Source organism: Juglans microcarpa x Juglans regia, chromosome 6D, assembly GCF_004785595.1.
Source record: "Juglans microcarpa x Juglans regia isolate MS1-56 chromosome 6D, Jm3101_v1.0, whole genome shotgun sequence".
Taxonomy (NCBI): domain Eukaryota; kingdom Viridiplantae; phylum Streptophyta; class Magnoliopsida; order Fagales; family Juglandaceae; genus Juglans; species Juglans microcarpa x Juglans regia.
Window position 1 is genome coordinate 37,296,890 of NC_054604.1, and position 21,839 is coordinate 37,318,728.

General features: G+C 37.1%; 3 protein-coding genes across 5 annotated transcripts; 1 reads left to right on the forward strand and 2 right to left on the reverse strand.

Annotated features, from left to right (window-relative positions):
* Window positions 1–3,721: 3,721 nt before the first annotated feature.
* LOC121234731 lies at window positions 3,722–6,498 on the forward strand. 2 transcript variants are annotated; one of them, XM_041130807.1, is made up of 2 exons: window positions 3,722–3,935; window positions 4,966–6,498. In XM_041130807.1, the coding sequence occupies exon 2, from the start codon at window positions 4,987–4,989 to the stop codon at window positions 6,268–6,270; it is 1,284 nt and encodes a 427-aa protein (XP_040986741.1). In that variant the 5' UTR covers window positions 3,722–3,935; window positions 4,966–4,986; the 3' UTR covers window positions 6,271–6,498. The 2 variants fall into 2 exon arrangements, with proteins under 2 accessions (XP_040986741.1, XP_040986742.1); XM_041130808.1 differs by lacking the exon at window positions 3,722–3,935 and adding an exon at window positions 3,976–4,289.
* A 372-nt stretch (window positions 6,499–6,870) lies between these two features.
* LOC121235290 (protein TORNADO 1) lies at window positions 6,871–11,887 on the reverse strand. The gene is made up of 3 exons (XM_041131622.1): window positions 10,149–11,887; window positions 8,749–9,986; window positions 6,871–8,388 (listed from the first exon to the last, which is right to left on the reverse strand). Exons 1-3 carry the CDS (start codon window positions 11,650–11,652, stop codon window positions 7,003–7,005), a joined length of 4,128 nt encoding a protein of 1,375 aa, XP_040987556.1. The 5' UTR covers window positions 11,653–11,887; the 3' UTR covers window positions 6,871–7,002.
* A 2,205-nt stretch (window positions 11,888–14,092) lies between these two features.
* Window positions 14,093–18,424, reverse strand: LOC121235729 (heterogeneous nuclear ribonucleoprotein 1). 2 transcript variants are annotated; one of them, XM_041132110.1, is made up of 5 exons: window positions 18,176–18,424; window positions 17,914–18,035; window positions 17,404–17,630; window positions 15,858–17,046; window positions 14,093–14,739 (listed from the first exon to the last, which is right to left on the reverse strand). In XM_041132110.1, exons 3-5 carry the CDS (start codon window positions 17,623–17,625, stop codon window positions 14,726–14,728), a joined length of 1,425 nt encoding a protein of 474 aa, XP_040988044.1. In that variant the 5' UTR covers window positions 17,626–17,630; window positions 17,914–18,035; window positions 18,176–18,424; the 3' UTR covers window positions 14,093–14,725. The 2 variants fall into 2 exon arrangements, with proteins under 2 accessions (XP_040988044.1, XP_040988043.1); XM_041132109.1 differs by having other exon boundaries at window positions 17,914–18,424.
* Window positions 18,425–21,839: the final 3,415 nt, after the last annotated feature.

Consider the following 21,839-nt stretch of genomic DNA (forward strand, 5'->3'; position numbering starts at 1 on the left):
ACCGTTTCAATCGGTCTCCCCTAGTGAGAAATGGGTGGAAGCCAAACTTTTGACTCCATATGTATTTTTTCTTTTCTTTTTTTGTGATATATTTGTTGGCTTTGAAATGACTGCAGGAGACTCCCACCCCATTAGTATCCTGTAATCTGCTAGTTTATTAATGAATATTTTACTTGTTGAGAAAAAAAAACTATTTATATATGCCATATAAAAAATGTTTTTAAATCAATGCAAAATAAATCAAATACAATAAGTTTTTTTTTTCTCATTCAAAAAATATATTAGTTTCGATTATCTTTTTATCATCCCTTAATGTAACATAAATTGACTTTGACATGAATGAACAATGAAAAGATCACGATTAGAAAATAACTCCCCTTCCACCTCCTCCTCCTCTCTTTTTAACTCAAAAACACATGCATGGACCATAACCACCAATGGTGTTTTCATTATTTTTTTTGGTCGTGGTTAAGGGTTTATAATTTTAATTAGTGACATTTGAACCACTTATGGTGTGGAGAGAAATGAGTATTTTAAATCAAAATGCACAAAATGGGTAGCTTAGCATTGTGAAAGAGGTAATAGAGGAATGTTGTATTAGGACTTTTACGGCCACAAAGAAATATATAAAATGAATCTAACAAACTGACGTAAATTTATGTGATCTGTTAAATATATTATACAATAAAAATAACTTTACAATCTGATGAACTATATCAAATCAAATTAGTATGTGTAATTATTTTTATATAATTATTTTTATGTAATTATTTCTCAAGTTGTATATTGGCATGACTTGTTTAATCTTGGAGCAACTAGCTTCTCGTGGGAATGTTGGATTAGGTGATCAGCATTTAACAAGGTATGGGCTTTACAACCTAAAAAGTCAAAGGCACCCTATAAATAACACCCAATAATGACTCAAAAAGGTTCGGCCATTGCCGCAATTTCAAAGCACGTTGATGTCTAGTAGCCTTCAAGACGACTTGAATCTATGCCAATCAACAGCGGTCTCCTTAAACCATTAAACTACAAGTAATATTAAATACAATTAATATGACTTCTTTTAAAATAATTAGATAAATCAAAGATTTATAAAAAAAATCAATTTTTTAATACTAAACTCTAATTTTTTTTAAAGAGAGTGTGCAAAATTTATACATTCTATAACGGTATCTAACATTACTCTTAAACTATTATAATATCTCTACAAAGTGCCACATTTTTTTTTTTATCTAAGCTCTACAAAGTGCTACATGCTCATTGATATGCATAATTAGGGTATGGAGCTCTAAGTATAATTTCTAGAAAATAATAATAAAGCTACTAAATTGTAAGAAGTCATTGTTTGATACTCTATGAAATGGAAAAAGAAAAAAAATTAAATACCCTGTTTTTAAATTTCCACAATCCCAATCTTCCAAAAACAAATTTAAAGGACCACATCATAGTTTTGTAGACTCAAAGGTACCTGAGTGGAGAGTTTGGTAGTGTGTACATATCTTTTTTTTTTCACATTCTTTGTTCTTTTTTTTATCATTTCATGCTGGATTGTTGATACAAGACAGAACAGAAGTCTTAAAAAGTGTACGCTAATTACGGCTCCAGATACTCTGAATGTGTGTAATATGACATAGAACTGAAGGTGGTATGGTATAAAGGCAGTATAAAGCTGTCATCTCTATCTATATCTCTATCTCTATCTCTGTATCAACAATCATGTTGGGAAAAGCCATGAGCCTCTCCTCCATCACCTTGAGAAAAGGGAAAGAGACCCCTTTTGAGTTTTGGGTAAGAGGATTATTGTACGATTTCAAACATGTGAAAAGATGATTGAAATGGTGTGTGAGTGACCCTCCCTCTTGTCATTTTAAACTTCTATCTTTTAAAAGCAAAAGGAGTACCCCACCATAATTAGACTTCATTTCTATTTTTGTTTTGGAACAGTGACATGGATTTGAATAATACAGTGCAAGACAATGGGTGGAGCATGCAATAGGCCCCCATTATAATTAGAAATAATGGACTATTAAAAAGAAAAAGGAAAAAAAAAAGGTAGAAAGTATTGTTTAATAATATTTTAAATTTTTTTAAATATTTATAAGTATTAAAAAGTAATATAAAAAAAAATTAAATAAACTAACGAAAGCTACCAGCAAAACGGTGGGTGTAGGCACACCAATACTCTTTAGAACATTGGCGAAGGAGTGGGAAGTCAGCAAGTTCACACTTAGAGCATTGTTATTAGTTTCATCAAAGTTATCTTTAAAATTTGATAAAAAATACATGATTTCTATAAATTCAATACTTCCCTAACCATAACTCTATATTGAATTAACCATTGAATTCATCAAAATAATAATATAATATTATTTTTTTAATAAAAATATTTTTATTTTTTTTCATATTTTACAATCACACTAATCATATGTTGATTAATAATTTAATTTGATTATTACATTATTATTACAAGACGGTTGGAGATTAAACGAGAATAAAAAAGACCTTAAGAGATTAAAAGTGAATAAAAAATAAATTTGATGAATGAATAATAGATCTTTAAATTTGAAGAAACCTTTACATTTATTGTAGCTCAAAGTTTTATATTTATCTATTTGACTAATCCAATATAGTCCTATTTTGATGAAATTTATCAAATTTTGTATTTAGCTAGATTTTTGATGATGCTAATACTAATACTCTTAGGGAGGTCTCTTCTAGATCTAGCATCTCCAATTTATATTCAAATTTAAACACAAAAACACAGCTTTAAAAATAAAAGATAAAAAATTGCTAAAATATGTCAAGTATTTAGACTTTGTGTACCAAGTTTGCAGCGAACCTTGTGTTTTCTCTTCACTCTTCAGTGCAAAGTCATTGTCAAAATAAAGACCTGGGCTGGAACATTGTCTCGGATCTTCAGATATCTTGAAAATTCAAATACCAGTACAATAGTACTACTGCCATATCACAGTAACAGTAAATGAGCCCCAAATACCCTCTTGAGAGCTTTGTTGGCTAGCTGGATGGATCCCTTGGATAAGATAATCTCTTATTTTCAGGAGGAGAGTTGAAGAATAGTCTTCACAACCCATCTAAAAATTGACTCCTTCAAGCTACTACACACACACGATCTTTACTGCTACCGTAAAATTAGAATCTTAACTAAAATTGCTAGAAAGAAAATAATTATTTTAAAAAGATATATATATTTTATTTTTATTTATTTATTTTAAAAATACACCATTGCCGGAATTTACCAGGGTGAAAGATAAGGTGATGAGAATATGACAAACTTGCATCAATGTGTTTCAAGTCCCACCTAAAAAGCGCACTAACATGTTGTCTGATTGGTCTGGCCGACGCCGACGCCGACGCGTGGGGCGGCATTGCTGCAACCCAAATCCAAAAATGTAATTAATAAATATTTTTCGCACAAATTATCTATATATTTATTTTTTGACATTACATACATTATTACTAAGTTGGATTAAAAAAATAATGAAATGTTGACATCAAAATAAAGTGAGAGGGAAAAAAACGTTGATTTTAGCAAAAAAAAAAAAAAAAAAAAAAAACAGCGCTTACTACATATTTTTAAGTAAATATAAAAGTAAAAATATAAAATGACTTATTTTTAAATAATGCACAGAATATAAAAATTATATTAAAAAAAAAAAAACATGCACAAACATGTATGTCCCATAAATACTGGTATACAATAATTCAATAGACATATTAATACGCTGCCTTCCGACAAAGCTTTGAGCAGTGTGCTAGGTAGTTTTTATTCCGTTTCTTGATATTCCTCCGTTTACAAGCAGTTCGCGGATTTTAGTTCTTCAAAGCCACCTCGATTGACGAACTAATTCGCTAACGGATCTTGGATCAGAGCATCGGATTCTAGACAAATCGGTTTGACTTTGGAGGCAAAGGTAGGAAAAGACGTACACAGTCCTCGGATTTTTTTGTTATCGTGCCTTTCTTATTTTATTGTTTCATGTTGTTTCTTTCTTGTATTTCTTTCGCTGTTGAGAGGTCTGAAGGAGGGATTTCAAGTGGGTTTGTTTTTAGAATTCTGTGACACGATCTGGGTCACCGTGCTTTTCTTTTTGCTTTCCTTGTTTCACTCCCTTGGATTCCGGCTGTAGTGTTTCTGTGAGGGAAAAGTTGGTCGCTTTATTGGAATCTGTACTTATCTGGGAATCGCTGTATGTGTCTGACCTGTTCTTAAGTTCGGGAGTCTGGGTTTTAGAGCAACTCACTGGAAAGTCTTTTGAGGGGTTTAGGTAAGTTGGCTCGTTTCAGTTTAAGCTTAGCTTTTGTCTTGTAGGTTTTAGTTTTCGAGTAGTTGATGTAAAATGTTCGCTTCTGGGGGTTCTTTGTTTTGTAGACTTTGAGATTATAGTGTTGAATTCCGGCTCAGCCAAGGTTTTGGGTTTGTCTCTCGGAACTGGCTTTTGTCTAATTTAAGAGTTGGGTCTAGACTCTGAAGTTGTTCGTCTCGAACGCCCCATTTCGTGGGGCTTTGGCTTCTGGCCTTTGAGAATTTTGTGTTCCTTCCAGGCTAGGTTTGCCGGTTCACGTGAAAGATCTTGTTTTAGGAATTTGAATTCTGGGGTTGCTAATTTTGCTCTTTTTTCAGCTTAGGCTGGAGTCTGGGGCTTCAATTTAAGCATCTGGGATGTTAACAAATTGGCTTATGTCTTGGATCTGAGGTCTAGGTTTCTGACAGGTCAAGAGTTCCAGATTTGGTTTTTTTTTGTTAAAAAGAATTTGCCGATTGGTTCCTTTTTTTTTTTTTTTTTTTTTTTTTTTTTGAGTTCAGAGAATATCAAAAGTTGTCTTCTATTTCGTTTGCTTTGTGTCTCTGGGTCTGATTGGGTGAGCAGAAAATTTTCTAATTTGAGGCTCTAATTTTAAATCATTTAGTTTCTAAAAATAGATCCTTTTGTGCTGTGTCAGGTTGCTCTTCTTGGTGGTATCATGGACTCCCCACAATCTGTTGTGTCACCATTCAAGAACTCCCATTTAGCCGAGCCTGAGAAGCAGAAATCCGACTTCTTCCTACGGAAATCTGGTTCCTTGTCAAAGGGATATGAGGTTAACAGCAAGGATGCTTCTGTGTGTAACATAGAGGACTTCATGGGTGTTCTTGAGGTTTATGTACACCAGGCTAGGGACATCCATAACATCTGCATATACCACAAGCAAGATGTTTATGCCAAGCTTTGCCTGACTAGCGATCCTGAAAACACAGTCTCCACCAAAATCATTAATGGTGGTGGAAGGAATCCGGTTTTCAACGATAATGTCCGTCTCAACGTTCGAACGATTGTTTCCTCGCTCAAATGTGAGATATGGATGTTGAGCAGGGTGAGGAATTATCTTGAGGATCAGTTACTGGGATTTGCTTTTGTGCCATTATCTGAAGTCCTCGTCAAGAATGGGAAGTTGGAGAAAGAGTTCTCTCTATCTTCAACTGATCTGTTCCATTCCCCAGCAGGGTTTGTTCAGTTGTCTCTCTCCTATAGTGGGGCTTCGCCAGAAGTGATGGCAATGCCAACTGCTTTGGCCACAAATGGAACTGTTCAGGACACAGAAATATCTGAGTCGCTACCCAATGATTTAGATAAGATCGAGTTCCCTGATCCTAAGATTGTGAATGAAGACCAGTTGATGGTATCCGAGTATATTGGGTTACCATGTCCCAGTTTGGACTCTCAGAGCTCCGAGAGCTTGGCTGCTTCTGATGCTGAAAATCTTAGTTCGGAAGGGGGTGCTCATGTCGTGGAAAGCTTCTCAACTGGTACAAGTGAATCCATCCAACATTCCAAGGTCGATTCTCCTCTTAGCAGTGTGTCAACTAATGGAATTTCTTCTCCTTCAAACCTTGCAAGCTTGGAGTCTTCTGATGCTCTAGAAACATTAAAATCTCCAAATCTGGAACGTGTTTCAGCCCCAAAAGAGAATATTGTGGACGCTAAAGATGGTGAGAGCGATTCCTCAGGTGGGGGGCCAAGCGATTCACCTACCAAGCCTGTTGTTACAGTCAACATTGAGCCGGAACAGAATGTGGTGCAGCAGGATATAGTAGACATGTACATGAAAAGCATGCAGCAGTTTACTGAGTCGTTGGCAAAGATGAAGCTGCCTCTGGACATTGACAGTGGAACAACCAATTCAGGAAATTCAAGCTCTGAGCAGAAATTACAGGCATCAAAGAATTCCGGTTCCCGTGTGTTTTATGGGAGTAGGGCTTTCTTCTGAGCTTTTGTTTCACTGGTTTGGAGGAAGACAGACAAGTGACTTTAGATTTAGAATGAGGACTAATGCTAGTTGTGAAGTTTAATAATGTGATTTAGTGTGATGTTCTCCTTTGTATGTTGAGATGTTTGTAGATGACAGGAAATCATGACACTTTTGTACCTGCTACAAGCTTTGTTCTATCGCAACTGCTATTATATATGAAGTTATGAACTACTCTATTTTGTTTCTCATTTTTCCAGCTACTCTTTTCGTCAATTGCCAATTATTATGGAATCAAATTCCATCTGACCATAGGCAATGCTTTGGTCCCACATTCACACGGTGATTCAAAGCTAAAAGTCTATTAGGCCAAGGCATCCAAGATTTTGCTTTCGACCATATAGCATGAATTAGATTCCTGATCCTCTGACTTTACATATCTTTATCCGTAATACCATCTTTGAGACTTTGACCCACAACTTGTATCGGGAGTTCGATTTCGATCATCTCTATTAATATTTGAAAAAAAAAAAATGTAAATAGGTTCATCTAGCGACAGAAAATCACATCATCTTTTAGTGCTGCCTGAGAAACTTGTGAAGGTGAAAATCCAAAGGAACAAACAAAGAACCATGAGCGTTAAAATTCATTGAAACACTTCTACAGTCTGGAATACTTCATAGAAAGAATTGCATAGATAATAAAGAAGAAACTAAGCCATTTCATTTGTCATTCCAAAGATTCTACGAAATTTCAGATGGGAACTTCCATTATTTCATTTGCTCTGATGCTCATATGTCTCCTACAGACCCAAGCAATCTGGCCATCGTCCCTGTATCTCACTCTGTATAATCCAAAATTCTCTGCAATGTCCTTTCCAGTTGAGCACCTCCTCTCCCTTAAAAAATCCACGACCCATTGCTGCGCGGTTCTTTGATCTTCTTCTATGGCCCTGCCTCTGTTCCTACTCCCCTGCACCCGCCCCATAGCGGCAGTCCCTGCAGCCCCAGCCGCAACTGCTCCTGCTGCCCCATAAATTAGGGAAGAGTCAGCCAGGTGGGCAACTTCCCTGCTCAAATCCGGTATCATTTCTCCCATCCCAGCTGCTAGATGGGCTCCTATCTTAAGAGCAAACGTTAACAGTTTCATGAACTTCTTCATGTATGGAGCCAAAGATTTTACAGCCCTGTTATCGACTTGCATCAGTTCACAGCCCATCTGATCTTCAACAACATGCATTTCTCGTCGGAACTCGCATAGCATGTGAAGCCGGAGTGCAGTCATCCCAGAAATCATGTTTGTGACCAATCTCCTCGAGTAGTTTTCTGTTCTGACAAAATAGAACATATTGGGTACTTTCCTCTCTTCCAGTTGGACATTGTAGTTCACTAGGTAGTTCATTTTATGATGAAGCTGAATGAGGAGTCTGTGTTCATAATATCTCAATCCTTGGATCTCCTGCTTCAAATCTCTGATTTCTTGTTCAATAATCTTCAGTCTCTGCAAAACGGCTTCTACTCCCTTGGCAATACCGCCAAAAGTTGCTTCAACTTTGTCTGTTTCATCACTTGTAGATAATGGGTGATCTGGTCCATCTTGGTTGTTCTCTGGTGGGACTTGCAATTCCACGGCAAGGTCATATAGGTCATGATATCTTCGATGCAGTACTTCCCGAAAGTCATCATCTGATAGTAGCTCTCTAGCCAAATCAAAACCAGCTCCGAGGATAGGCCGGCCGGAGTCTGAGACTGAACTCCAGGTATGTTGATAATCATACATGCTGTCAGCAGGAACGGAAAGCAGTGCTTGTTTCAATTGTTGCAAAGAAACAAATTGAGTTTTCCTGTATCTGGGGGGTGTCAGATTTCGCACACATTCTGGCCGCATGACATTCTCAGTCAAAATTATCCCATGGCATAGGCTTTGGATTGCCGGAATTATGAGCTGCTGGACGAGTCGAAGCGTCTCTGTCAGGTTGTTGGTTGAGCATGCGAGGACATCAATGTAGTGACCCAACTGTCCTCCAAGCTCTATTCTGATGTAGATTCCGTTGATACTTATTGAGATGAGGTACTTCTCAAGACTGTATGTTGCTCCCTGTTGGTTCCTTAAACCCACGATTCTGTTATGCAGATGCACCTGGGTTTCCAAATAATCTAAGTTAGATTATAAAATAGAGCCGACAGAAGTTATCCTTCTTTAGCCTACCGTCTTATATTCTCCAGATATACTTACCCTAATGAGACATCGAAGTGGACTACAAGAAGTCATTTCCCATAAAAAAGAAAAAAAAGAAAAAGGGAGTTTCTGGATTTCTCTGGAAATCTGTCTATTGATTTGTATGCTCTACTCTAAAGACTAAAGCTCATAATCAATTTTGTCAAGCATAATCAGTAACTGTAAGAAATTAAACAGACTGTTTAAGGAAGAACTTTAAAACGTAGAGGAAAAAGAAAAAAAGAAGGGGTGGAGGTGAGGACTGAGGATAGGAATTGTTGCCTGTAAACGAGGAAAGAATCCTGGTGTAAGAAACATGTGGCTTGAATCGTCACACTCAAGATGCCGTCCTGCATAAAGGCAGTCAGGTGCGCTTAACTGCCATCTCTGTGGCTTTCCTCTCCCCTCTTCAAGAATCGAGGGGATCAATAGCAGAGAATTTGGATCTGATGGATCTTGTTCATAACAGAGTTCTAGTTTCAGCATCATCCTCACAAGGTCACTGGTATCCAAGTTCTCAAACACCTTTGAACCCATTCCCGGAATCTGGCTCTGCAAATTTCCTCTCAGAATCTTCTCCAATTCTTTCCTGCTGATGAATCCATTATTCTCCATGGAGCTTTGCCTTCTAACATCTAATCTTATCAGCTGGCCAAGCACTTCACCACAGAACCACTCACAATCCAAGACTAAAAACCCAGGATCATCAAAATAAATGACCTCTCCCATATGATGAAGACAAGTAGCAATAGTCCTCCTCCTCATTTCAACCTTCGTTTTGTTTTCATGTCTTGAGATTCTTAATGGTGGAACCTTAATTTGGCAAAGTTCGTCAAACTCTTTCCACTTCATTGCTGGCTTATTGTAGTTCTCTGATCTCCAGTCTGATAAGATCTGAATCAGATCATTGCAGAGTTGATAAACTTGAGGAACTCTCTGGAGAATTGTCTTGCTGGTCTTCCGAAGGTGATGCGCGAGTTTACTGACCGATGCAGATGACCTTGCATCAACTGTGAATACAGTTGGATAGAAGTCCACAAACCCCTGGAACTTGTCTCGCAGACCCTGAATTGAATTTACAGTTGCCTGCAAGTTTTGTGACGCTTGATTGATTTTATCATAGTGTGTCAGGACTACAGTCACATTTGGTAGCATGCATTGTTGGACTGCTCTTCTCGAGTTCGAAACTATGAACCTGAGCCAATACTGGAGGTCCTCTTCTATTTCAGCTGCAGTCTTTGGTTCTCTGTTGTTGGGCTTCCTATATAAACTGGATATGACCAAGAAGAACGATGCACTCCCATGCCCTGGAAACATGAGATCATGGAGAGAATAGAATTCATGCTGACCTGCAAGGTTCCATACTGAAATCTTTGTGTCTTCATCTTTGAGAGTTTTTATCTTCATTCCATTTGTTCTAATAGCTTGTTCAACTGGGTTGACTAGAGTTCTAACTTGGTCCATGTAGGGCACTTTTGAAGAGAAATTCTGTGATATGGAATGGCATAGCGTGGTCTTACCTGAAATACAAAAAATCCAAAAGATTGATTATTTCATTTTTGTTTCTTGAGTTCTAGAAGAGAATACCGGGGGGGGGGGGGGGGGGGGGGGGGGGGGGGGGGTGTTAAATTCAGCTCATTAACCAACTCAGACCAGTCCTCCTAAATAGTTCACAACCTTACCTGCATATTCTTGCCCACAGAAGAAAACTCTACAGCTCTTGGGCACTGTAAATGGCATGTCCTTTAGCAAATCCATTTCTGGTTCAGTCTTCCCATTCTGACCCAGTCTTTGATAAATTCCATCAGTCTTCCCTGAATTCTGTAGCGGTGTTCTTGAGAGATCAATGACTTCAATCCAAGGATTTACGTGTAATGTCTCCACAATTGTCTGAAGCACCAACTCTCCTCGAACCCCTTTGCAGCCTTGCAAAGACAAGTGTCTCAAAGTGGCATTCCTCTCCAAGCTTTTGATGATTTTGACAATATCATCCGGTCTCAAACTCTCATCATCGTATATTCCTAGCCGGGTCACACTTTCATTGGTTGTAAGCATCTGCAAAATGGCCGCAAGCCCGTCCCTTCCCATTTTCGTTCTCCCTCCTCCGAAAGTTACAGACTTCAGAGTAATGTTGGCTTGGAATTGGAGTGCGGAAAACCTGCTCAAAGGGCAGAGTAGATGTTCCACACCAATTCCGCTGAACCAGTTTCCATCTAGATATAAGCTTTCCAAACTCCGGTTCTTGAATAGTCCAGCCGCAACATATACGACTCCCTTGTCTTTGAGGCAAGTCTTTGACAAGCTTACCTCTTTAAGACTATTGTTCTGTTCCAAAACCCATCGAAACTCCTTAGCCCACCGTGATTTTAGCCGGACTCCAGTCATGTCAAGTGACTTGACCGTTGAGTTCCACCCAAGTGCACAAGCAACCCTGCAAGCACCTGAAACGTCGAGACGGTATATACGAAGTGTGCTGTTTTCAGGTGAAAACTCGACGACCTTCGAACTTTTTTCTCCATTTTGTCCATTCCAAACATGAACTTCCATGGCCCTGTTCCTCGCTAAAACTGCTGAAATAAGTGGGGTTGCTGTAATGGATTTTGAGTCGAATATTGTTAACAGCTTCAGTGTTGAGTTTGCTTCGATCATCTTTGAGAGCTCCTCTGCTCCTTTCGAACCGATTGAGTCTTCCCATATCTGCAATTCTTCCAAACCGTCATTTACCTTGAGTGCTGAAGCAAGAATCCCAGCTCCAGCATGGCCGATACCTGATTCAGAAAACATGATCTCCTTGATCACTTTATTTCTCTGAAGGATCTCAGAGAACTGCGATAAACATTCTGTTCGGAATCTGTTTCTTCGAAAAGCAACTTGCTTAATGCTCGAGCTATTCTCAAGCAACACGCCAACATTTAGCACTTGCTGTAACTCCCATTCAACTCGGTGGAACTCCAAGTTTATCAGAGTTGATTGGATGTTTTTGGCTGTTCCTAATACTGTGAGGAGGTTGGAGAAGTGTGGAAGGCTGTCCTTGGAGATGTTTATATTCATAGAGTTTTCTGTTTCTTGGTAACAACCTGAAGTTGGTTGAGAGAGGTAGAAGGAGATGTTGTGTAGGTTGAGGCTTTCGGATTTGATTGCATGCAGAACCCACTGGAGATCTCTGAGGTTCTGATTTGATGCCATGGTTACAGTGAGAACTCTGTTCAAGGTAAGAGAAATCGGTTTCCTTTGGTAGCACTCTAAGAGCCTTTCATCATCAATATATTCAAGGGCTTTGAATGTTGGGTATTAACAATGTTGTCCGCGAGAGAAGGAATTGATCGAGCCACTCACGCACTGATGCTGTTTTATGTGATATTCTCAGCTTTTTTCTGAAGTATTCCTTTCCAGACTCTCCCACAAAAAGAAAAAAGGGTATTCCTTGGAGCGACCTTCTACCAAAGCCACCAAAAAGCTTTTTAGCTGCCGAAAACCTTCTTCCAAAGGTATGATTTTTTCACACAATATTTCCCATCGATGTTTTGCAGTTATTATGTGTGCATGATAATGCATTAGTATTTGATGATCAGCTGTATCTGAACCACATGATTACTCGCTGATTGCTCATCTGAGAATTGATCATCAGTGAATGTGTTGCTCGTGTCTGCACTTAGAAGTTTGGATAGCGAGTAGGGATGAGATGAATTTAGATGAAAATTAAATAAAATATTATTAGAATATTATTTTTTAATATTATTATTGTTTTGAGATTTAAAAAAGTTGAATTGTTTATTATATTTTGCGTGAAAATTTAAAAAAAAAATTGTAATAATTATATATAAGATGAGATGAATCCAAATATGCCAAAATGAGCCAAGGTTATATAAGTGGATGAATCTGGAGGCCAGGGGCTAGAAATAGGGATGTCTACTTTATTGACCTTTTGTAATGTTAGGGGATCCTACGCTTTCTTTAATCTTCCTTTCCCATTGCAAAGAACAGAGAATCAGATAAAAAGCAGAAAGGGAAACTGTGCTGGACAAATTAACCTCTCTTCAAGGGATCTCAAACATACTGTTAAAGACATGTTTGGAGTAACGATCCTGATATTGTTTTACACACATTATGAACCCAACTTTGAAACAATTTTGCATACTATGAAATGCTCACAGATGCCCAGAAGACGAAATGATAGAATTACATTAAACATAAATCATAGGTGGAAAAAAAATCAGACTTCTATTCAAACGTAAATCAGAATGAACTTATTCTTGCGAAACTGCCAAACAAGTCCTAGGATATCAGCTAAATTAATCATATGTTCCCACAAGGTTCTAATTTCCTGGCAGCAACTAGAAAATGGTATCCAAGGCTCCTGGCTCTGTTTGGCGTGCAATGGGACCCCTGTCTATGTCTTTATAAAACTTTATGGGTCCCCATGATCAAACCCTCAATAGTAAATCCACACATGAAGAAAAGAATATAACACTTTCAGAGATTATGTTGCAGAAGATAACAAAAGTCTTGCAACTTTATTATCTTGTTAAGTTTGTTATTTGGGTTATTGATGGTGAAAATTCAAAATAGAATAGATAGATAATTGTATAAGCGATCTGGAATCCATCAAGTTCAAGCATGCTTTTCAACATTGTCAAAAGTAGGGCCCCTGGATTTCAGAAGCCTGTTTGTTGATCCAAATGTGCTTCGAAATGCCCTAAATTTCAAAACAAATATGGCATGCATGGCGTTGTACATTAGTCTAATCCTCTTTGACGTTTGTGTGTGTGTGTGTGAGAGAGAGAGAGAGAGAGCACTAGAGTTGCATCTATTTCGAAGCATTTAAGAAAGAAAATCCAGATGAAAGTGATGCAAAAGCGTGATAAGATCCCACTGGAATCACGAGTTATATTTCAATGAAATGTAATGGTTGCATTTGGGTAATGAAGTATTCTCAGTTATTCTGTGAATAGTGGTGAAAAAATAATAAAAAATTAATGATAAAATATTGAATAGTAGTGAATAATAATAAAAAATATGTAAAAAGTAATAATAAAATAATGAATAATAGTGAGTACTATGAGAATACATATTCTCAGTACCCAAACTAGGTCGTAACGTGAAGATTCTGATAATTCGAGGAATCCGAGAGCCTCCAAATTGGGCATACAATAAACCCAGACTAAGCTACTCTCAGCCCCAAGGCCCATGAACCACGACACAAGTAACTCAACTCAAGTAACTCCAAGCCTCTAGGATCAAGTCTTCGATCTTCCCAGTTCAGTTCGTTTGTTAGTCATCGTGAAGAACCCTAGATCTGTAACAGAGCCCAAGCAAAGCCAAGCCTATCCTAAATCCTAATCTTTGAAAGTAAGGATAACAGTCAGTAAGACCACACAAAGTCGCCTCAGAAGATCACAAACAGAAAAGGCACAGCTACAAAAGCTATAAAACGAATCTAATCCAGGATCCAAGTGTTCAAACCATGTCAGGTTATTGCGCACATGCAATTAAATTGACTATTCCAGGATGCAGTGGCGTGCCTAAATAGTTTTGGGATTTTGATGAAGAAAAAAAACTGAGAAGTAAAAGATTTTAAGCATTTCATTGTGAGGTAGGGTGATCAGGATTCTCACCACAAGAAACATGAGTGAAATCAAGCATTCATTTCATTGGCATTTCGGGTATAAACTTCTGTGTAAATGTCCAATTAAAAAATGAATCGAAATTTTCAGTAACTTATTTGATGGGATCCTAGAAGGCATCCCTCTAATGTCACACACTAGTAAATCAAACTGAACCTCACGTACAAACTGAGAGAAACAAATCCCAACAAAGGAAGACATATGACAAGAGCCAGCAACTTTGCCAGGCATTACACCAGTTAAAAAGGAAAAAAAAAATAAAAATCAATACTCTATTTTTTCTTAACACAATACCGCTGGCGTGCCTCATCAGAGATGCACGATACATTAATTGGAACCAATTTTCCAGAGTATATATCCCGCAATCTGATTTTACACCTCAACCAAATTCCATGAAAGGAACCTAAGTTCTGAAGAAAGAAGAAAGAAATCCCAAACCTTACACAAAATACCTTGCAACTGCTTTCTCTCTGAATTATACTCAAATCAAGGATTCTCGTTAGCTTTATACGATCAACTTCCTTGTAAGCTAAATTATCTTAAAAAGGGGGACGTATGAAATTCACAATCCTTCACCTGTTTGACCATATTCTCTTCACCTACCATTACAATGCACTGTCCAAATAACAAATCTCCTATGTGGCAATTCCTGAAGCAAGGGATACAATATCATTAGCTGTTAATATAACAACTACATTTGTATTGAAGAAAAAATAGAGATCAAAACGTAAGTGCCAACCGTCAAACCATCAGATAGTCTGTGGAAGCTAAACTTTGTGTATAGTTTTGAATAAGTCAGAGTATTCAGTTCCATAACTTATTAACAAAAAAAGAACTGGGCATTAAATGGCCCAAGATCAGTAAATGTGTGCAGCATGCGGGAATGTACCATTCACAAATGTAGCATGAGCATACTGTTAAAGGGAGAGAAACAAAAGGAGTCCACTTTCTAGACAAAGGGCTCTCAATGCTAAGTCATGCAAAGCATTAGCTTTTAAGTTCCTATATAACAGTAGAGAGAGAGAGAGAGGTGACTGTATGTAATTAAGTGTAAGAAAAAATCTCAACTAAAATAGTGGATTACTTCTAATATTTGCATCAGAGTCAAGTTTTGGTTTTATCGAATTGGATTTTCAGCGGTAAAATGGGCATTATGAGGAATTAAGGTTAGATATCTATCTGGATTCTAGACAAAGGGCTCTCAATGCTAAGTCATGCAAAGCATTAGCTTCTAAGTTTCTATATAACATTAGAGAGAGAGAGAGAGAGAGGTGACTGTACGCAATAAGTATAAGAGAAAATCTCAACTAAAATAGTGGATTGCTTCTAATATTTGCATCAGAGTCAAGTTTTGGTTTTATGGAATTGGATTTTCAGCGGTAAAATGGGCATTATGGGGAATTAAGGTTAGATATCTATCTGGATTCTAGACAAAGCTTGCAGAAACTATTAAGAGCTACTTTATATGCCAGGATATGAGCACAGCATGCACAATGAGTCGAAGTATGCTGTCAGAGTCCTTTCAGTAATTATTATTACAAGTTGGATTAGTCTGATTGGAGGAAAATACACATGAGCATAAGGTAAGTTAGCCCAGTAGGCATTGTGAAACTTCCAGCAATAAAAGCTTTTCTTCTGAAGTCATAAAGTTTAACTTGAAAGTCAATTTATAGGTTATCTACTTCTCTTTCAATGTGCTTTTGATTATAAACCAAACTAAGAGCAGAGAAGTTGACCATAGGTCATTTAATGAAGCAAAAGTGTTACCTCTATTTGGTTGTCTACTTGTAACATTGTAACTTCCAATATAACCCTCAGAACTTTGGGCGGTGACATCTGAAGATATATTGCCAAGCCCATAACCAAATGAGCCAGAACCATCTAGCTCAGGAGTAGCAGACCGCCAAGTTGAATCACCATAAACTGAGCCACTACCATACAAATCACCATATGATCCCTCATAGACTCCAGTTGGTGTAGTGAATGTTGATGATTGTGCTACACCCGAGCCACTGTTTCTTCCATACGTTCCCCCTCCCAACCCAAAGCTGTTATCTCCACTGCCATAACCAATACTCCCACTAGTATAACTAGGAGGACTCCCTCCACCATGGGTGGAAACGAGGGAAGGGCCCCAGTTTGCACTGCTATTCCCAAAAACGCCAAAAGCCCCACTTCCGGAGCCCACGTAAGTACCAGAGCTGGAAGGGTTTGCAGCATTGTTAAGACCCCGATTTCCCCAGACATTCCGAGTGGTTGAGTTTAAAAGAGAATCATTTCTTCCATTACCCCCACTATACCCAATAGGAGTACTATACCTGTTTGAATTGCCACTATAATAAGGACTCAACATCCGTGCATATCCAAGACTATTACCAAAGTTGGAATTGCCACCATAGCTTGGGCTCAGCCCTGGCTCCAAATTCAAACCCATTCCATAACCAGTTGTACCAAATGGGGAAAACCCACTTCGACTACTAGCAACTTGATTAAGCCTACCATCCATCCTGACTCCGTAACCTCCAACTGGGCTCACATTATAATAACTGTTAAGGAAACTATTGGCCCTATTCAAACCATGGTTATATCCCATAAGAGGGCTTCGGCTGGACCCTGGGGATTGCTCTTTGGGGACCGCCCTCTTGACCTCAACCATCTTACCATTCAGTTCATGAAATTGCTTATGCAGCACTCTATCCACTGCATCCTCAGAATCATAGGTGATGAAGCCAAAGCCTCTTGGCCTTTGGGTGTTGTGATCATACATAACTACAACATCAGTAATTGTACCAAACTGATCAAAGTATCTCTTAAAGTCGCTCTCTGTGACAGTAGATGCTAAACCTCCAACAAAAATCTTTTTCGTACGTCCAGGACCTGGAGAACCATGAAAACTACCAGTGTTTCTATTTAAAATGTGCTGATCATCCTTGGGAACAGCCTTCTTTGCTTCAACCTGAGAATTGAGAGAACCAGTAACTAAATTAATAATTGCATGTCATTTTCGTTTTCACAGACCGGGGCAGGAGGGTGGGAAGTGTATCCAATTCAGATCATGATAACTCAAAGCTACAGAAAATATCAAACTCTTTGATATGGAGAGAGAGAGAGAGAGAGAGAGAGAGAGAGAGAGAGAGAGAGAACAAATGAATCCAACCTGTAACTCAGTATGAAAAATGCGGATTCAAAACCTAATTGGGATTGGTCCTATAAATACAGGAGTAAACATTCTCTAGTATCAAAAAAGAAATTTAACAGAATGCCAATTAAACCCATGATGCAAAACGTATGCATTTGCAAATAAACCACTCACCGTGCGACCATCAATCACGTGCTTATCCATGATGACTCTTTCTGCAACAACAGGATCCGCAAAGACTACGAAACCAAAGCCACGAGCACGCCCGGTGGCACGATCTCTCATGATCACGGCCTCAACCACCTCCCCGTATATCCTAAAATAGTCTTTAAGACGTTCTTCATCTGTGTCCCAAGAAATACCACCAATGAAGAGCTTTCCAAGATCTGATTCCATCTGTTCTACAAACAACCATCGCCAATTGCCTCGTTTATCGCTACTTAAATAATTAAACAACTAAAAAAATCACCTAAATGAATTCTATTTAGACAATCCACCAAAAAGGGTCATAATTCACAAACAACCAATAACGTTCGGCATCAGAACGAGTCTCAAATCATAAAATTACGTAAATGGGTAAAAATCTTACAATTTGACACAACCGAAAAGATTGAGTGTTTGTCAACAAGATCGAAACAACATGACCAAAATGCGGAAACAACAATCAATCAACAAAATCCATACCTTGAATGGAAATTCAGATATCCGGGTTGGTGCTCCGATCAAAACACGAATTGGGTATTATCACAATCGATTTGGTAGCATCGGATCCTAGTGCACAGCAATCAGAACACAACCAAGAATTCCTAATGACCCAACAAACTAGAATTAAGCACAGAATGACAAAAATTTCGGTGGATCAAAGAGCCAGATTAAAACAAAGATTCAATTTTCCACGAGAGATCGAGGAGAAGGTGGAAAGAAAGAACCAAAGAGAGAATTTTACCATCTGACGAGGAAATGAGAGAAAACTAAGATCTAAGAAGAGGAATAATGGAAATGGAAACAGAGGATTAGCTCATCCTCTATATTTCTCTCTCTGTGTGTCTTTTTTATCTTTTTGTTAGTTATTCCACTTCCCTTAATTAAATCAAAAGTAATAGAATTTGTAGCTGAAGATGGGGCTTCACAATTTATAAATAGAGAGAGAGACAGAGAGAGAGAGAGAGAGAGAGTGGCAAAATCCTCTGGTGTAAGAATATTTGGAGGAGCCAGCCAAGATGGATGACAGGAGTTGATGATATTTTTTTTCACAAGAAAAAAGAATAAAAAACTATTTATATTATTCAGGTTTTTTTTAATAAAGCCTTGTGAGATGTAACCATAATTAAACACAGGCATTTGCAGATGACATTGTTCGCATGGAATGCAAAGAAACATATATTTTTTTGTCTTTTAACATTCTCTTGGACTATTTTAAAGTCTGTATATGAAAGGGAATTAATTAATTATTCCTTCACTAACACAAAGCATTAATTCAAAAAAACACAATAAACTATGTTTTTCAGTAAAAAGAAAAAAAAAAATCTCGTCTTCTTATTTACAAACATGTTATAATGATAAAATACATTTTCATCTAATCACCCATCATTTTTTTTAAAGAAGAGGACAGTACTCTAAATTTATAGATCCAGCATTTAAAAAAAAAAACTAAAAGAAAAATCCTCTTATCAGTTTTATACCAACCGGACCTTACTACTTTTACAAATACGAAAAATACAAATTTTAATCATGTTGCTTTCCATAAATACATTTCAAAATTTTTTTTCACGAATTTTCATATACTAATATATTCATTAAAAGGTTTTGAACTCTCTATCTCTAAATATAAGACACTTTTAAAAGCCTTGTTGGATAACGAAATAATTTTAGAAATAAAAATAATTAAAAAAAGAAAAAAGAAATAGAGTCACCTTCAATTTTAACGTTTCTTAAATGTTCTGAAGTTGATATTTTGTTTGTTTGTTTACTTTTGTTAGTATGCAACGGCTGATTAGGGAGAACATTTTTTTGTGTGATTGTCTCTAAAAAGAAAAAATAAAGTCAAGATTTAAATTTCTGATTTATTTATTATTATTATTATTGTTGGGGGAGGGGAGGGGAGGCCAGTCTTTTCACTCTGTTTCTCATTTTGGTTGTTTTTCTCTCCTGATTTGAGCTGCAACTTAAGTTAAAAGTTACTTTTTGATAGTTTCTATTGCCTTTTGGTTGAAGAAAGACTACTAAATTTAAGTGCCACTTAACAAAGAAATGGCATTTGGTGCAAGTTTCATATGTAAAAGGTTGAATCCAAACTCATTGACCACTTGAAATTTAAGGCCTAAACATGTGGTAGAGGTTGATACCAAAATCAAGAAACGTGAGGAGTTGGAGTTGGTAACTACAACCACCTTGTACGATTTCCCAAAGGCCAAAAGCCAACCATATCACTAACTGGACTGTTATCTAGAGTGTTGGCACCTTCTTAAAATATGGGCCAACTCGTGATTGCAATTTTCTCCTTTGGGTTTCTCAGACTCTTTGTATTGCTTTAACTCCTTATTACAGTTGTTTTGGTAATTCCCATATGTATGCCTATAATCCAAAATATTCCTACCATGTAAACAGATATTTTGGCCTAAACTGATATGAACTCCTTTTTGGTGAACTTTGTAAGCATAATAGCATTATTGGTACACTTATTTTACCTAAAGAAGAAATGATTTTGTGGCAAATCTGAATTGGGTAAGCATTACCTGGAAAGCAGAGCCATAGACATATGAATGTATCAGAAAGCAACAAGTACGATAGGATAAGTGCTCTAATTTTATCAGCCTTTTTATTTGTGTTTTACTCTAAAATTGTATTAATTCGAACTGTGGGTACGTACCAAGAGGTTGCCTTGATTTAGATACCCAAAAAGCCAAAATATCTCCAGTCATGGAAAGGGTAGGAGTCATATATAGCAAAAGAAAAGTTCAGATAGCTTTTGCATGCACACTAGCTTTTGTCATTCTCAGCCCCCAAGCTTGAGACCGAATTAATTTTGGGGTACAATCTAGCATTGGACTCCTTTATGAGCTAATCTTTAGTCTTTCCTCTTGAAGAAGTTTGCAGTGTCTCCTAATTGCTTTTAGCATTGACTCAGGATAAAAGATAACACAAGGTAAGAGACAATTGAGGTCAAAACAGAAAAATTAATGGAGTTCAGGAAATAAATAGAACTGAGAATTGAGGATTGAGTTGCAGTACTGTATTTCCAGGTAAAATAGTTAAAGGTACTCTGATAATACTGTATTTGTGGGGTGCGACCCAACGGTGAGATGGCCCCAACCTTATATTAATTTAGTGTGCCTAAGAAGTAAAAGAGGCATTAGATATCACCATTCAATATGATTGTTAGGATGTGGCTCACCTAAATTGGCAAAAGGGACCGGAGCACAGCTAAGAGAGCCAATAAACAGAGGCCCCAGTCCCAACCATTAATGCTCCTTAGTCAGGATCCTGTGGACGAGGATACCTCACCCTCAAAATAGTGTTGGCTTCTAATTTAAGTGTACATTAATTTTATTTACGGTCATAGAGTACATAAAAGTATCGTGTATTTAAAAAATAAAAAATAAAACCTACATGAAAAAATTAGATTTTAATGGTGGATTACATTAAAAGAATGTACGATGCTTTCACAACTAATGATTATATCTAGCATTACTCATTAAATATATATCATAAAAGTGTTTATGTACCAAAAAAATAAACTTCAATAAACATAGCATTTCGTAGTGGTGTTAAATATTTTAACATCAACGTTAATAATCAGATCTTTGATTTTCTATAATCCACAATAATAAAATAATAATAATAATTAAAAGACGTATATTTTTCCATCTCTAATTCGGTGAAGAATTTTATTGACTATGAGAGAATGATCATCCTAACAACTTAGCCTCTAAGTGTCTCCCGATAGCTAGAGGTACAATGATATAAGTGAGAACCCTTAACCCTTCGGTACTATTTATAGACTTATGACCATCAAAAAATCTAAAGACTTTGTGTCTCATTATGATTAGATATAAAGTTAATTTTATCTCATTGGAGTTAATTTTATCTCATTAGAGTTAATCTTATCTCACGGTGATTCATCAATTAGATGATAAGTATTGAGCTATTCTAAATCCATTAAGATACGAGTGAATGAGAAATAGAGTTTAAATAAAATTTTTACAAGGGGGTCAAGAAGACAAGAACGCATTCAGGGCCTCAGGCGGTCTACCACGGAACGAGTTGATTATTATAATATCTCTTCGGCCCATAAAGATAAATTCATGGATCCAATGCTAATCCCATTTACATTCTGCACACTGTTAAGAAAGCTCATCTTTGTTTTTTTTTAAAAAGAAAAGAAAAGAAAAAAAAAAGCTTATTTTAGTTGTGTGGTGCAGTAGTGTTTCCATATATAACTCATATTTTATGCAGCCTTTTCTCCTCTGTTCTATTTTTTTTATCCCTCCTGTTTGCTGCACAAAAGTGCAGCAACATTCTCTGTTTTTTAGAACTGATCTTTCCATAGTTGTCTTTGTTGTTCATGTGTGTTACCACACTAGAATATCCAGCAAAAAGGAATATATGTA

Bases quoted from the DNA above. Each gene is read 5' to 3' on its own strand.
- LOC121234731 (XM_041130807.1), top strand. From the start codon at position 4,987: ATGGACTCCCCACAATCTGTTGTGTCACCATTCAAGAACTCCCATTTA.
- LOC121235290 (XM_041131622.1), bottom strand. From the start codon at position 11,652: ATGGCATCAAATCAGAACCTCAGAGATCTCCAGTGGGTTCTGCATGCA. The intron at 9,987-10,148 runs GTAAGGTTGTGA...TTTGTATTTCAG, and splicing joins CTGTGGGCAAGAATATGCAG to GTAAGACCACGCTATGCCAT. The intron at 8,389-8,748 runs GCAACAATTCCT...TTGGAAACCCAG, and splicing joins GATTCTTTCCTCGTTTACAG to GTGCATCTGCATAACAGAAT.
- LOC121235729 (XM_041132110.1), bottom strand. From the start codon at position 17,625: ATGGAATCAGATCTTGGAAAGCTCTTCATTGGTGGTATTTCTTGGGAC. The intron at 17,047-17,403 runs GTGAGTGGTTTA...CTCAATTCTCAG, and splicing joins ACGTGATTGATGGTCGCACG to GTTGAAGCAAAGAAGGCTGT.